General features: G+C 34.7%; 1 protein-coding gene across 1 annotated transcript; it reads right to left on the bottom strand.

Moving 5' to 3' along the window:
• Positions 1-9,505: 9,505 nt before the first annotated feature.
• On the bottom strand, positions 9,506-14,079 carry LOC141665980 (uncharacterized). The gene is made up of 7 exons (XM_074471967.1): positions 13,739-14,079; positions 13,537-13,678; positions 12,995-13,404; positions 12,609-12,900; positions 12,221-12,418; positions 11,017-11,241; positions 9,506-10,660 (listed from the first exon to the last, which is right to left on the bottom strand). Exons 1-7 carry the CDS (start codon positions 14,077-14,079, stop codon positions 9,506-9,508), a joined length of 2,763 nt encoding a protein of 920 aa, XP_074328068.1.
• Positions 14,080-14,289: the final 210 nt, after the last annotated feature.

Raw genomic sequence — 14,289 nt, 5'->3', positions numbered from 1 at the left:
GATATTTGTTCATCACTGAGAGAGAACAGTTTTATTGTAATACTGTTTTTTTAATAAGATTATTTTGTGTTTCATACTTGTGTTCTTAATTCGATTTGATTGTACTATACACTGTATTCAACCCCCTTTTACAATGTGTGTGACCTAACAGTAAAAATACATGGCCAATCTCAGATATGATGTTCTCAATGGGGACACTCGTTAGTCGCTCAACCTCCTTGTTGAAAATAGTGAAAGTACTTTTTCCTGAAGTATCCTTCACCCCAACAATAACCTTGTACCTATTATGGGCAGATTGTGTTAGAAAAATTTCTCACAGTGTGTAGGTGTTAAAAGGGTTTCCAATAAAATTTAATTTTAATAATGTTTTTTGTTTAGGGAAGGTAGTGGATATAGAATAAATAGTGACCACTCGAAATATGGTGGGAAAATCACCACCGTTGTTTGAAACCATTTTTTTTCTTGGTGCAGTTACCACAATAAAATTTGTCATTGTCAACCCTTATCTTCTTTGGGCACTTTGGGCATGAGTTGTAGAACCAGCCGTCATATTTAGAGACATCCACAATAGTAGATTCACAGATGAAACGTTGTACCTGCATGACATATTATTTTTATACAACTGATTTGTGTTTATATTAAGTTCACAAAATAAATTAATTAAATGTTGTCCATGTGTTATGTCTGATGGGAACATATGTGATTACCTTAGTGGCACTTGAGATTTGAGTATCCATTATTTCCTTGATGGAGAATTGTTTCAAAGCATTTTCTGTCGTTGTGATGAGTTGTTTCTTGGTTGGGGGTAGTATAGTTTCGCTACTACTAACATATCACGCTCCAGTTCTTTGAGAGGGATATAGTCTATATTGAAGTAGGTCTCGGTTGCCTCTCCACTGGAAAGTATGACTGTTGTCCGTGCAAGGTAGCAAGTTGTAGTCCAAGAAGATCAAATATGGGAGTAATAAATGGTTTAAACATTTTTGTTTAGACATATATTATTAGTAGAGTTTTATTTGTATCTGAGCCAAGTAAATCTGAAAAGATTATTTAATGCAAATAATTCATCTTTCTCAATTACGTCCCTGAGTCCAGCCTTTATGAATGTAGAGAAAGTTATACATGTCGATCTTTATATTAACATTTAAAAAATTAGATCCCGGTGTTGTAGAAAAGATAGGATTACAACATTGGATGAATGTACCAAAAATTTATTCATGATGAAGTAAGGTACTCGAATGCAAGTATATGACCATTTCTTGCAATTCCTTTGTGGATGTCAGTACGACAGACCAATGAGTACCGTATATAAATATTTAAAAAAAATTGAGTTTGTATTTTTATAATCTGGTACACTTGTTCTTAGGAAGTTGTGGCAGTAGGTTAATATTTTCAATAGTGTTCATAAAGTTTTTGCAGTCTCTATTCTTATTTTTATACATGTCCATGTTTATAAATATAAATATCAATATCAAAACTTATGGAGGTACCAATTTTAGTTAAGGATCGACAGTTGCACAACATTATAATGACAGTAGGTCAATTTAAGCACCATTTGTTGGAATTTAATTAGAGTTGTGTCTAGTGTAGATTGCCTGTGATTCAATATAAATCACAGTGTACTATGTAGCAAAATTTTGTATCAAAATAATCTAAACTTAATTTAAGTTTTGTAAGTGTATGAAAGGTGCACAATATTTGTAGTTGAATTTTTATGAACCTGAGTATTGCTTAGCAAGGAGGCCCGTTATGATAACGAATGTTGCCGTCCCTTTGAGAGCAGCTAAACGCTCCAAAAAATGAAGTGCTTTATCTTTCCACAGATTGACAATCATCTCATTGTGGCTGTGTAAGATTTGGAAGTATTTGTTAAAGTTAACATTTTGGTCGAAAGAAAAATATATAGCTTTTTTACATAGTCAATAATTGGAATGCAAATAGTAGTTTTTTGATATTTCAGCAGCCCTATTACATAAATAAGGCTGACCTTCTGTCAAGCAAAAGGATCTCCAATTTTTTAGCACCATTGGAGGCAGTATTGAGATAACCAATTTTTTTTACCATTCCAATAATTTCTACATTCACATGAAAGATGTGTGTAGATAGGTGCATAGTTATCCAAATACAGGAATTAGATGTGTTGATATTATTGTGCAGTAGAGTATATTGAAATTTAATCGTGTAACTATGAATTGTTTCTTTTCCCAAAGTAGTGATTGGACATCCTCAAATTTTGTTAGGTTAAATTTGAAATGGGGGATTCGATCCGTGTCTTCAACAGGTAGGACACGTGTGTTGTGATAAAAGTTTAGTGCCAGTTCTGCATCCACTACTCTGTATTCTTTTGGGTTGGAGACAATCTTAAAGTCAGAGATGTTATAAACTGAGCCTTCTTTTAGCAATGGGAAGTAGTCCGCCTTTTGATTGTTCCAGATAGTGAGCATTATCTGATTTCCTGCAATGTTTTGTTATGATTGTAAAATCAGTAAACATAAATAAATAATCACTTTTGTACTACCTTCACCATTAAGTACAGAAGCACCGTAGAAGCCGAATATAAAGTTATTTGATAACATTGATTTATAAATTTGATCATAAACTTGCAATCAAATATGATAATAACCTTTGATTATAAGATAAATCATTTTTTATTATGATATATGTTGATAATCTAATTTGGGAAGGCCTCTCCTATATTGAGTGTGAAATATATTATTGTAAAAGATATGCATCTTACCTCTTTATAAATGAAAATGACCTTAGTGTTGAGTAGCTTCCCAGACACGCGTCGCACGAACAAGGAGTTTTGCTTTGCCAGCATCCCGGTTGAGAGCATAAATTAAAATTGTTTGAGGAGCCATTTCTGGAGGATAAGTTTGTTTATGGACTTTTGTAGTCGTGTAGTTTTTTTATGTATTGTATTTGTGCAGATGCCTTTTATATAGTAACGAGAGTTTATTTTATTAGGTATGTGTGATTGGGCCTCACGTATGGTACTAATATTGTAACGGAAGTGCACATCAAGTAATGTACTTGGTCAGATTGTTATCACTGCTTTATTCCCAACATAATTTGTTATAATTACTGCTTCATAATTGCATTAAATACATACGTTGTTACATTTGAAATTAGTAATAATGAAGAGATGGATGTCCAAATTAAAAGAATTTAGGCTGGTATCTATTTGCAATGAATATTTATGTTTTAGATACCCATTTTTGTAGTGTCCAAGAATCCCAGTTATTTTCTAAGGAACTAAACGGTAGTAGAGGCGAATGTGTTTTTGTTAGTTATATTTTATTAATAAATTTAATTATTATTATTGGGTAATGCTCTAGTTTTACTGCTCAAGCCGCAAACAAAGTTGCAGAAGTATATGGCATGTTGGCACTTAAAATTCTTAGCCATTTTACCTTAAGGATAAATATCATATACCATAATTTTTTTTAAAATGGAAAAGGAGGTTTTGTTCGCATAACCGATAAAAGTTGATTTCATGATTAAACTAAGCCATAGTGGTAAATATATGTACCAAACAAGTATGAGAAACTCATAACGATGTACTTGTGCTTGTTTAGTCCCATTGAGGCATCCGGTTTAACCGTGTATCCATGTTACAGAAATTATTTGTACAGGACAGAGTCTATAATTTTGTTCACCAATTTTGTTATAATTAAAATATTTTGATGTGATCCCTTGCTGAATTGCTATTGACATATGTAAAGAAAATATCTTAATTTAAATTTATTTGAGGCGAAGAACAAAGAGGTTCAAGATGTAACCATAACTGGTAAATTTGATTTTGTCATAAATTTAAATATTTTTCACGATTTTTTTAAATTGATTTTAATCGTGAGGTGGAAGATATTTGAGTCATAAAGTTATGGTCTTGGATTTATTTGATGCATACATTTGATATTTATTAGTTTGTGCAAAAATTATATTTTTAGAGTGGTGAAAATTGATGGTTTGCTTTTAGGAATTTTGGACTGAAATCTGTGTCTTACAGCGGTTGAAACAGATGTTGTTGCTGAGGTCTGACACCTGACATATGTATAGCTACTAAAGTGCAACAGATGGATGGTGTCTAGTATATTTTTCTTCTGTTTGTTGAGCATCATTTGTGTTGAGGCATATACCATATATGTAGACGATAGAGATATCATTAAATGAGTAAAGTAAGTGTAGTCAGTTTCAATGTAGCTGTTTTATAAGAATGATTATTGAAACTAAAGTGAATGAAAGACATGAGAAAATATGCGATACTGTCGTTTTTGAGAATGTAGTGATATAGGAAAGGTATTCTTAGTGACGTGGTTGTCCGGGATATTGCCATTTTTGAGAATGTAGTGATATAGGAAAGGTATTCTTAATGACGTGGTTGTCCAGGATATTTGTTTGAAGATACACAGCTTAACTATGCCCACTTGTAAGTGTGATGTTGGAGTAGTAGGATGATCCTAATTAAATACATTCTTATTCGACAATCTTGAATACTGCACAATCTCGTCCACCATAAAACTTCCATTTCTGTTTGTGTAAGAGGAGGGAGTGAGCACAATATCAAAAGTACATTGAGCTCCTTTTATGACCTGTAGAACAGCCGGAAAGATACGGGATCCATTGACGCGCATTTGTGTAATATATTAATTTGGTATGATCATATAATTTTTGTGTATTTATAATTGATATGTAATGGAATAATAGTTTACCTTTTGCTATAAGCTATTAGCTCATTTCGGGTGTAGCCTGGGAGTTGTTTAAGCTCCGGAGGCTGGAGAGTGAACTTAGTTTTTCCAGTATTATCCTCGACAATTAGCACAGTACGTGGCCTGTTAATTAAATCGTGTTCGACAAAGTATTTTTAAGTCTCCTTTGAAGAGCGCCTCTACAAATTAATAAACACATAAGTCAAAATTTTACCTCCTGATAGGTGTTACAAAACTCCTTCCACATTCATCACAATGATACTTATTTTCTCGATAGATACGATATGTTTGCAGGAAAGGTAAGAGCCATCATAGCGGTATGCGTGTAGCTTGACATCAACGATAGTAACAATGCAGCAGAACTTATATGTGAAATGTGCGTAATGTTAGGAAACTTTTTAATGTTATACGGTATAAGGTGCGTGATATAATTTTTTTCCAAAAGATATGTAATGGACTAATAACCTTTTGGTAGGCCCAGAGCCTGATCTGTAGGAGTTATTTTACTGTCAAATGTGGGGTTTTGGTGGAAGGCTCTGTAGTAGTTCGTATTGATATTCCACTTCGTGGGGCACCTGGCATATAAAGTCACCATATATCGCGCTGGCGCGTCTTGGTAGATTGAGCAACTCGTCGCCCGGCGCGTTGAAGAATAGACTAGTAGATGGTGTTGAGATGAAAGAAATTATCACTGCAATAGAAATAAAGGCATAATTCTAGTAAAATTATGTGTGATATTTCAGATAATTTAAGATTTGGTTGTCTATTACTTCTATCGGGTATACCTTTTTGTTTTTTGATTAGTAATCCAGTAATGACGACTGTTACATTTTTATGGCGATGTGGCTAGAAATCATATTTGAACATCCGCGTCTTGTTTCCCCACAGAGATACTTGTAATTTCGAAAGCCTGCATTGTTTGTATGAATATTATAAAGAAGGTTGATTTGCAATGTGGTATTTGGAGAATAGTTAGCTAGATATACCTGCTATCAACCAAAATCGGGTTAACTCTTCTAATGTCGTTTATCTGGAATTCGATATCTCCTACATATATAATGACTCCGCCTATGTATAAAAATGCCATAATTCTAAAGTTTATTAGTAAGGAAAAAAAGGTAGAACACGCCCGAATGAAATTATGTGGGAAAAGCTATTTCTCAGTATCGGTAAGGATATTCTTCATGTTAGCCCATTTTGTTTCTGGCCAGGAGCAAAAACCAAATTTGAGGCGAGGGATAGAGCTACTATGCAGGCAATCAATGATACGACTGTTTTTTCCTAAGATAAGAGTCCGGTCCGTATCGATAGATTTCCAAAAAGGTTGTGCTGTAACTATTTTGAAATCTTTTATGTAGTAATGTAGTCCTTCACAAATGAAGGACAATATGTGATCATGCTCCGAAAATGGAGCTATAGCCCAGTATAATTCATTCTACAAAGTGTACTCGAAGTTAATCATGTGTAATGGTGGAAAATAGAAATGAATAATTTTTTACATGCAAGCAGATGATAAAATGATTTTATGAGAAAATTTTACCTTTGCATCAATCAAAATAAAATTCAGCATTGTAGAATAATAAGCGTGTAATGAGAAGCTTTCCCATATTCAAATGATGCGCGCCAGGACCTTACTTTTGTGGTAGCCATTTCCAAGTTGGCTAAGAATTGCCATTTGTGTTGACGGGAAGCTTAGTATTTTTATGGAGTGTCACACTATACAGGTAGGTGATGGTTTTCACATGAATATATACATGGCTGGTATATTGGAAGAGAAGTTTTTTACCACTCATTAAGGACAATGAATGTCCTTAAGTGTCTTCTGGACCGTTTACATCAGTTATTTGTATTAATTTTTTTACAGCCCAGATTTGGAATGTAGTGAAGAAATAAAGTTACAACCGTTGATGTTTCTCTCTGTGTAGAGTTTTAAATTACCCGTTTAGTACTTTTTAATTTTTTCCAATTTTCCAATTTGTTTTTTTAATCTTAAAATAGTAGTTACAATTTTTTGTTTATTAAATTTTAAAATTATCCGATAACATAAATCTAAGATACATGAAACGACAAATCATGTGGCATGTGTTGCTGAGATATAATATAAAATACGTAATCTATGCATTTTCTTGGAAAATAGAGCTTGTTAAAAAAATATTGTGCTTTAAAATCTCAACTATGTTTGGTTTTATATCATCGCTTAAACGTTTGTTATGAATTACTAATTATTTATGAGCCTCTTTTATTTTTATATTATTTAATTGAATTATACTATATATGACATGTCTAATGTATTACAAATAATCCAGAATTAAATAATAATAATTATTATTATTATTTGATATACGTTCTGAGTAAATTTAAAGTTGTAATTATTTTGTTGATTAAATTTTGAAAAATTTATAATTATCCTAATCAACCAGTAATATGCGTTGGGCAAAAACTTGGTATGTTAATTTTAGTAAAATATAAATTTTCGTTAATAAGTTCTCAATGATAATATTATTACAATGTTGAGACCTTAAATGGACAATAATGGGCCATTTGTTAATAATCTAAATTCTTAAAATTCTGAACGAATAATTAATAAACTCTTAACAAGTATTCCATCTGGATACAAGATACATTTTACATGTTAAAAAGGTAAACATGGTTACACTACGAATATTTGACAATAACGTAGTCAGTGAAGCACCTAACAATTTGTAAAATAGAAAGAGGATAAGTAGGTTACTTACAACTTGAGCTTAGTAACGGGGTTGTGGAATGAGAAGATGAAAAAGTTGATGAGTCGTCTGTGAAAGCTGAAAGTAGCATTGACAAACAATTCAGTCAAAATTTTTACAATCACTGGTTTAGAAAGCGTCCAGTTAAGTAAGAGTAGTACAACCAAGTAAAATGTTTATCAAACACTGCTAACAAAAATACTAACTCGTCCAGTTTAGGTGGATTCATCCCTCTATAAATAATTTGGACTCTAATAGTGACTAATTAATAGTTTTCGAAAGCCATCGTCCTAAATGATGGCCATATGAGAAGAAAACCACATAAAGATAATGGTACAAATTAAAAAATATATACATCTGAAAAATTTATCTCCAAATATATGTGTACTAAAACATTAAATTGTCAAGGATATGAATAGAATATCTCAATTTTGCTCAACATCATTAGCAGAATGCCCAAGCAGCAGAAAATACAGTTGTCTGAAAATTATACATAATAGTGTATGATAGCCCTTTTCAGCGGATGAGAGGATGTATCCAGTGTCCAAATTGTGGTTTCCACAAAGTAAAATTAATCCACAGACACAATGTCGTTAAAGATTTCATGGTACACAATATTTTTTGTGTAACCATCACATATGTCATGTTCCTTTGCGCAAACAATTTTCAAACCTGCGGGGGAAGTTACTCTCGATATGGCAACGTAAAGCTGACCATGGCTGAATACTGGATTTGGAAAATATAGTCCCACATTTTTCACAGTATGGCCTTGGCTCTTATTGACAATCATTGCGTAGCAAATCGCAATTGGGAATTATTTCCTCTTGAGAATAAATGGAAGTGTTTTGTCAGCTGGGGACATACATATCCTTGGCATATATGTTTTTTCACCAATCTTTTTCCCGGTTATGATGAGGGATTCTATGAGAAAAGTGTAGCATCTAGTAACAATAAGACGTGTCATATTGCATAGGCCTTTCTTTGGATTAAGGTTACGAAGCAGCATAATGGGTGCTCCCACTTTGATCTCGATTTCATGATTAGGGACACCACTAAATTTTAAAGAGTTTAGGTATTCTGTAGGATAAAGGACTCATCAAAGGCATTAGTGGAAGAGCTTTTGCAGATAATTTCACAACTTTTGTAGACTGAGAGGCACCCGGTAACCTCTTTAGTACCTCCTGATTGATCTTATCCACGTATTCATTTAGAGGGGTTAGGATCGCCCTATCATGGAAGTAATCAAGGCAGCCTTGTTTTTTTATTGAGGTCTGTATAGATCTCATCAATAATTGCCTTGATGGGGTCACCAGAAAATGACACCTGTAACTGCATGTATGAATTACTAAGAGTAACCTAAATTGGAACAATATTTTGGCAGTTTTAATTGGTGACATTTCCAGCTTGGAACCATAATAAATGATACAACTATTTTTCCCGATATTAGATAATTTTTATGGCAATAGGTAGCCTAAGTATTTTGTTAAGTTTACAAGATAGATCTAGTTTATTGGAGAATGGATGATTTACGGAGTTGACAGAATTTATATTTCATATGAATAAAAAGGCTAGTTATGTACATTATCTTGGCACTATGTTATTTTTGTGTCTATTAAATAAGTAGTAAATGGTATGTATAAAAGGCAACTATAAACTCGTTAAATATGACAACCTTTATCAAAGTATACACTATAAGTTATATGATTAGCTAGCAGAACCAATATTATATAATATGGATCTGTTTTTTTGTTTGTATTTTACAGGGACATTTATTTGGTATCATGTTCCTTTTGTGAAGACTATATGTGTAACATATGTGTTACTTTAAACTGGTGTGCTGCATCTAAATAATGATTGTTATCATATGGGTATATATATATATAGATAGACACGTATACACATATTCGTATAATATAAGATGGGCAACATAAGTCCTTATCTTAAATGCACGGAGATTATACCTCTTTCGGGATTTTGATCCACGTTGAATCTGTGTCATCACCAAGTTGAAATGTCTGTTGTAGCCCATTACCGATGTTTAAGATCCAATCCTTGAAATGTAATAATTTTCCATCAATTGATACCAAAGGTACATTTTGCTCGACACGCATATTTACGGTGAGCGTGTATACCTTGCATTCTCGCCAAAGATAAGATTTGCTTATACTTGCAGCCACAATACCTTCGCGACCCTAGTACAACATGTAAAGTTTTTCGGAAATCTCCACCCATGAGCATGGTGATGCCGCCAAAAGGCAGCGGGTCAGCATTTGGATTTACAGTTCGGCGAATCTTACGGAAGCTCCGATCAACGGCCTCATACACATAGCAGTGGGTCATTAGAGCCTCATCCCAAATGATGAGGCTTGTTTTGCATATTAATTCAGCAATATGTGTGTTCTTTTTAATTTCACATGTGCTGACCTCATTTATGTCAGTAGGTATCCTGACTCTGGAATGAGTTGTTCTTCCACACTCTATTAGGAGAGAAGCTATCCCCGATGATGCAACAGCTAAGACGATGAGACCTTCACTCCGGAGTTTGCACAGTATGGTAGACCATAAGAAAGTCTTGCCTGTACCACCATGGCCATAAATGAAATAGAAGTCTCCTGAATTTAAAGCAACAGATTGGATAACTTTGTCAAATATCAGGCGCTGCATTTGGTTAAGATATGTGGTTCGCTTTGTTGCTTCAATTTGTAGTGCATGACAATCATACATCAATTCTTCCAGTAAGAGTTGGTTCCCATACTTATACGTTACAGCCGTGTCTAACTGTGGGAGTTCTGGGAAATCGGTCAACGTCTTTCCATGCTGTTTGAGTAAATTATTAATACCTTCCAGAGCTAGTGCTTGTTTATCGTGATCATTAATGACAAGCGTGGGCAATTGCAACAATCTTCTTTGTGTGTACTGAATATCATCAGCTAAAGTGTTCCGGTGCTTTTCCCATAACTCTGCTGGATTGCTTACTTCATAAAAAATCAATCTTGTTACAAACAATTCCCTAAGTTGTGGTGATGTTGCATAATGAGAGGCATCATCTAAAGCCACGTGCCACTCTTTATCAGATTCAAGTAAACCCCTGTGAAAGCACGCCTCTTTGTTTATTGGGTACACTATACCATCAACGGTGCGTATCTCATCAAAAGTTTTTGCACCAACAATGACATTCAGAAGCAGGCGCAAATAAAATCTCTCGCCGCTGGCTGGGTGAGCATAAACCTTTTACGCCCGACAACATCTACTTTTTTTTTTCTGGCAGCCCAAAACTTACAAGAGTTATCCCAGCGAAACCTTGTGGGGTACCTCACAAATGTTAGGTCACGACCCGTTTCATCCCGTCGATTATTTAATAACCATTGAATAAACATGGTGTCATCCGGCCTTACCCTATCTAAAACTTCAGGCAGAGTATCGTCATCATAGAATCGAACCTCTTGTTCATTCTTAAGATGAAAGTATAAACGTTGTATATATGGTTCTCTGTGGTGTATGGGGTACTCAAAAATTCTCCAACAAGTTTCAGCTGAGGACACATATCTGCTGGACAGGTAATTTTTGACCTCGTCTAATTATACTTCTTGTGATGTGTATGCCGCCACTGTTGGGCCATTATATCGGCTGTCAGTGCGTTCCATGACCGCGATAACTTTATCAGGACCTTTGCCAATATATTTAAATAAGTACTTGATTGATTGTGATCGATTGCACCGTTCCACATTGATATGTGCTTGATACTTGACAAGTAATCCCCGATTGTAAGGAACCACATGCCCGTGAAACAGATTAAAAATGTAATCCGACTGGACCAGAGGAGGATAAATATAAGCTTCAATTACAAATTTAATAGCAAGTACTTTTAATAGCATTATCACTACCAAAGGTTCGTAAGTATGTATGTTTTTAAGCGCAATAGAGTTTTTGGAGAGTTCAGAACAAGGTATTATCTTTTATGATGTAGATTATTTTCATCCTTTTAATTGTCCTAATAAGGCTATAAATGACCTAACAGTTTTCCTAATCAATTAAGTATTCTTCTATATTATTTAATATTTTCTATAATCAGCAAAGACTTTTCAAGGTAATCAGATATGAAAATATTATGATTTGCGCAATAATAATTATTTATCTACTGACTCAATAACAATGAATGTTTTTCAGAATAGATCATGAAGAATAAATAAAAAATTCTGAGGAGTTTTGTTTTATAACGATGGACCCATGTTGTGTACATTTTAGAATTATTAATCGATGTTTTAACATCTTATTCGGGAAAAAATAACCGTCCTCGTAGATATGTGGTTTATGTCATAAAGATTCTGGTTAATTTAACTAATACTTAGAAAACAATGTATGTAATGAGTCTAGGGTCTTTGCAGGAGCTTATTGAATAACAAGGACACTTCAATACCAATTTAGTGATAGCTAGCTGTAAATAATAGCATAATTTACGAATGGTGGCTAAACATGGTGTTTCACAATAATATAATAGATGATAAAATCCCCAGGTTTGCTTTCGACTCCTAGCTTGTGGTTATTATCAAAGAAAATCACACCAGGCTTGCTTGCAGGAATGTTTTGTATAATGATAATGATACGTAAATATAATAAAAAGGAAGTACATGTTGTCTAGGTGAATTTTGTTAATTTCTACTGTTATTCCTGTATCTCTCCTTTGATATAAAACATAGACATCTGATCCATTGTAGTGGCAGAGATATAAGATCTGGGGTAGAATTTTGAACACTTTCCATTTATCATACATGGGCACCTAGGATTTGCCTCACCATATGGGTCGTGCATAATAAATTGAGAGACTACTTGGTATCCGACATGATCATTTTCTTTATCAGGGAGTTTAGCGCTAATAATGTGATCGATATCTTCCGTAAACACGAGTTTGTCACCTTCAGCCAGCCATAGAACAATATATGCATGCGGGAGGCCGCACTTTTGAAATTCTATTGTGTACACAGCTACCTGCATGTTACCAATATAGTTAACTATGATGAACCAGACAAAAACAAAATAATCTGACATTGACAACTGCTTTTTAAATTATATTTGTTCATTTTTTTCGAATAACCATTTTATACTATAGGTATAATAATGGCGTATTAAGAAATATAGCTCCCATATTTCGAGGTTAACCTGCAAGGACGCGGTCAACCACATCCTTTTTCATGAAATCAGACATCATGGCATCCAGTTTAAGCTTGAACACTCGTGCAACAAAGTCTGGTCGCACAGATGCAGTTGTACTACCTGCTGCTACAAGCGCGCGCTGTATTTCTACCCATTTTAGATTGCAAGTGAAAGTCACAAACAAATCAGGGTGGCCATATTCCTTGCAGATAGCCAACGAGTTTTGAAAATTTTGTTGCATATACCTAAAACCGCCTGTAAAGTTTGATGGTAGCACTATACGCTTGCCGACTTCAGTGGCCGAGACGTCTCCATGCCTAACAGAATCAACAATATTTTTTATAAAGGTCTGATCTAATTATTGATTGATGTTTCTCTACCCATTTTAATCGTATGCGCTCAATACAACACCAGGAGTCAACCACATATTGTAAAAATAGTCTCCCCCCTAATAAAAGAGTGTGCCCCTCGCTAGCACGACACTGCAGTCTGAATGCCTGGATTTCTCGCATGCTGACAGTCTTGTCATTGTCCTGATTCGCATTGTTAACATTACGATGTTTAATACCCAGGATATAGCCATCTTCCCTGTGAGTGAAGAGCAGAGGGTATTGCAATGACATAAAACACAGATGTATTCCGGTTATTCTTTGTAGGCCTCCTCGTTTGTACTCAACCACTATATCCCTGCGGTTGACTAGGTTGTTGTCCACTGCAAGGCCTGCAAATTCATAATCATTTCTTCCTATGAGGTTTACAAAACGCCCATCAGTAGACCTTTCGAGAAGCCGAAGCCGAACGGGTGTTTGTTCAGATAAAGGCTATAGTTCGCGAATCTGTTTAAAGATTCCCAGAAGCACATTTTCTCTAGTAAGCATTTGTAGTAACAAATTAACAATATCGGGATCCAACGGATCTCCACTACGCGGGAATTGTAAACGGTAATCAATTGCCTCTTGTCCATCGTACATGTAGAACTGGGCAAATTTAGGTGTGCGGCCATCAGGTGGAACTAAAGAACCAATACTATGATATACATGGTCATTGACGCGAAACACATATAGTCCTGATCCGTTGTTTATACTCTCATTCACACTGCCGCCAAACGAACACAGTGCAAAAATAATGTTGTATATCCGTAGATTGTGCTAAAACTTTATTTCCCTCATAATAGTGCTTGTGAGAAGTTGTTTTAGTTCAGGTGGTGTCTCCTTTAGTAAGGGGAGCTGCACTTTTCCCTTAGCACAACAGATAGAGTAAGCCTTAGGACCCGTGCCCACGTGTGTACCAGTAAATTCTACTGCCCATACAAAAGCGCCACAGAACTTGCACACCTGATCTTGTGGTCCGATATCCAGTATTGTGTTGTTGGTAGCTGCAAGAAGGACACTCGTAAGCATTTTAGTTTTACCCTTTTTAAGAAAAATTATCAAGGCAGACTTGCCAAAGTCCCTTTTCTTCTTGTCAATGTGTGTACGACGGCAAGGGGACCCCATAGCCGAAACTGGGAGCACACTAAAGAGTGTTATGTGAAAATTCCAAATAGTTTGCATATGAAAAACACAAAACAATGATACACAATGTTGTTACCAAATGTTGGTATTGTATCAGATGTTTTGGTCTTATCCTTTATATTGCAACATAAATACCAATAAGGAATACTCTAGACAAGCTTAAAAAGAGGGGAAATCAGTGGCATGTTTATT

Source organism: Apium graveolens, chromosome 6, assembly GCF_009905375.1.
Source record: "Apium graveolens cultivar Ventura chromosome 6, ASM990537v1, whole genome shotgun sequence".
NCBI lineage: Eukaryota > Viridiplantae > Streptophyta > Magnoliopsida > Apiales > Apiaceae > Apium > Apium graveolens.
Note: the sequence above shows the minus strand (reverse complement) of the source record. Positions and strands in the feature narration are given on the sequence as shown.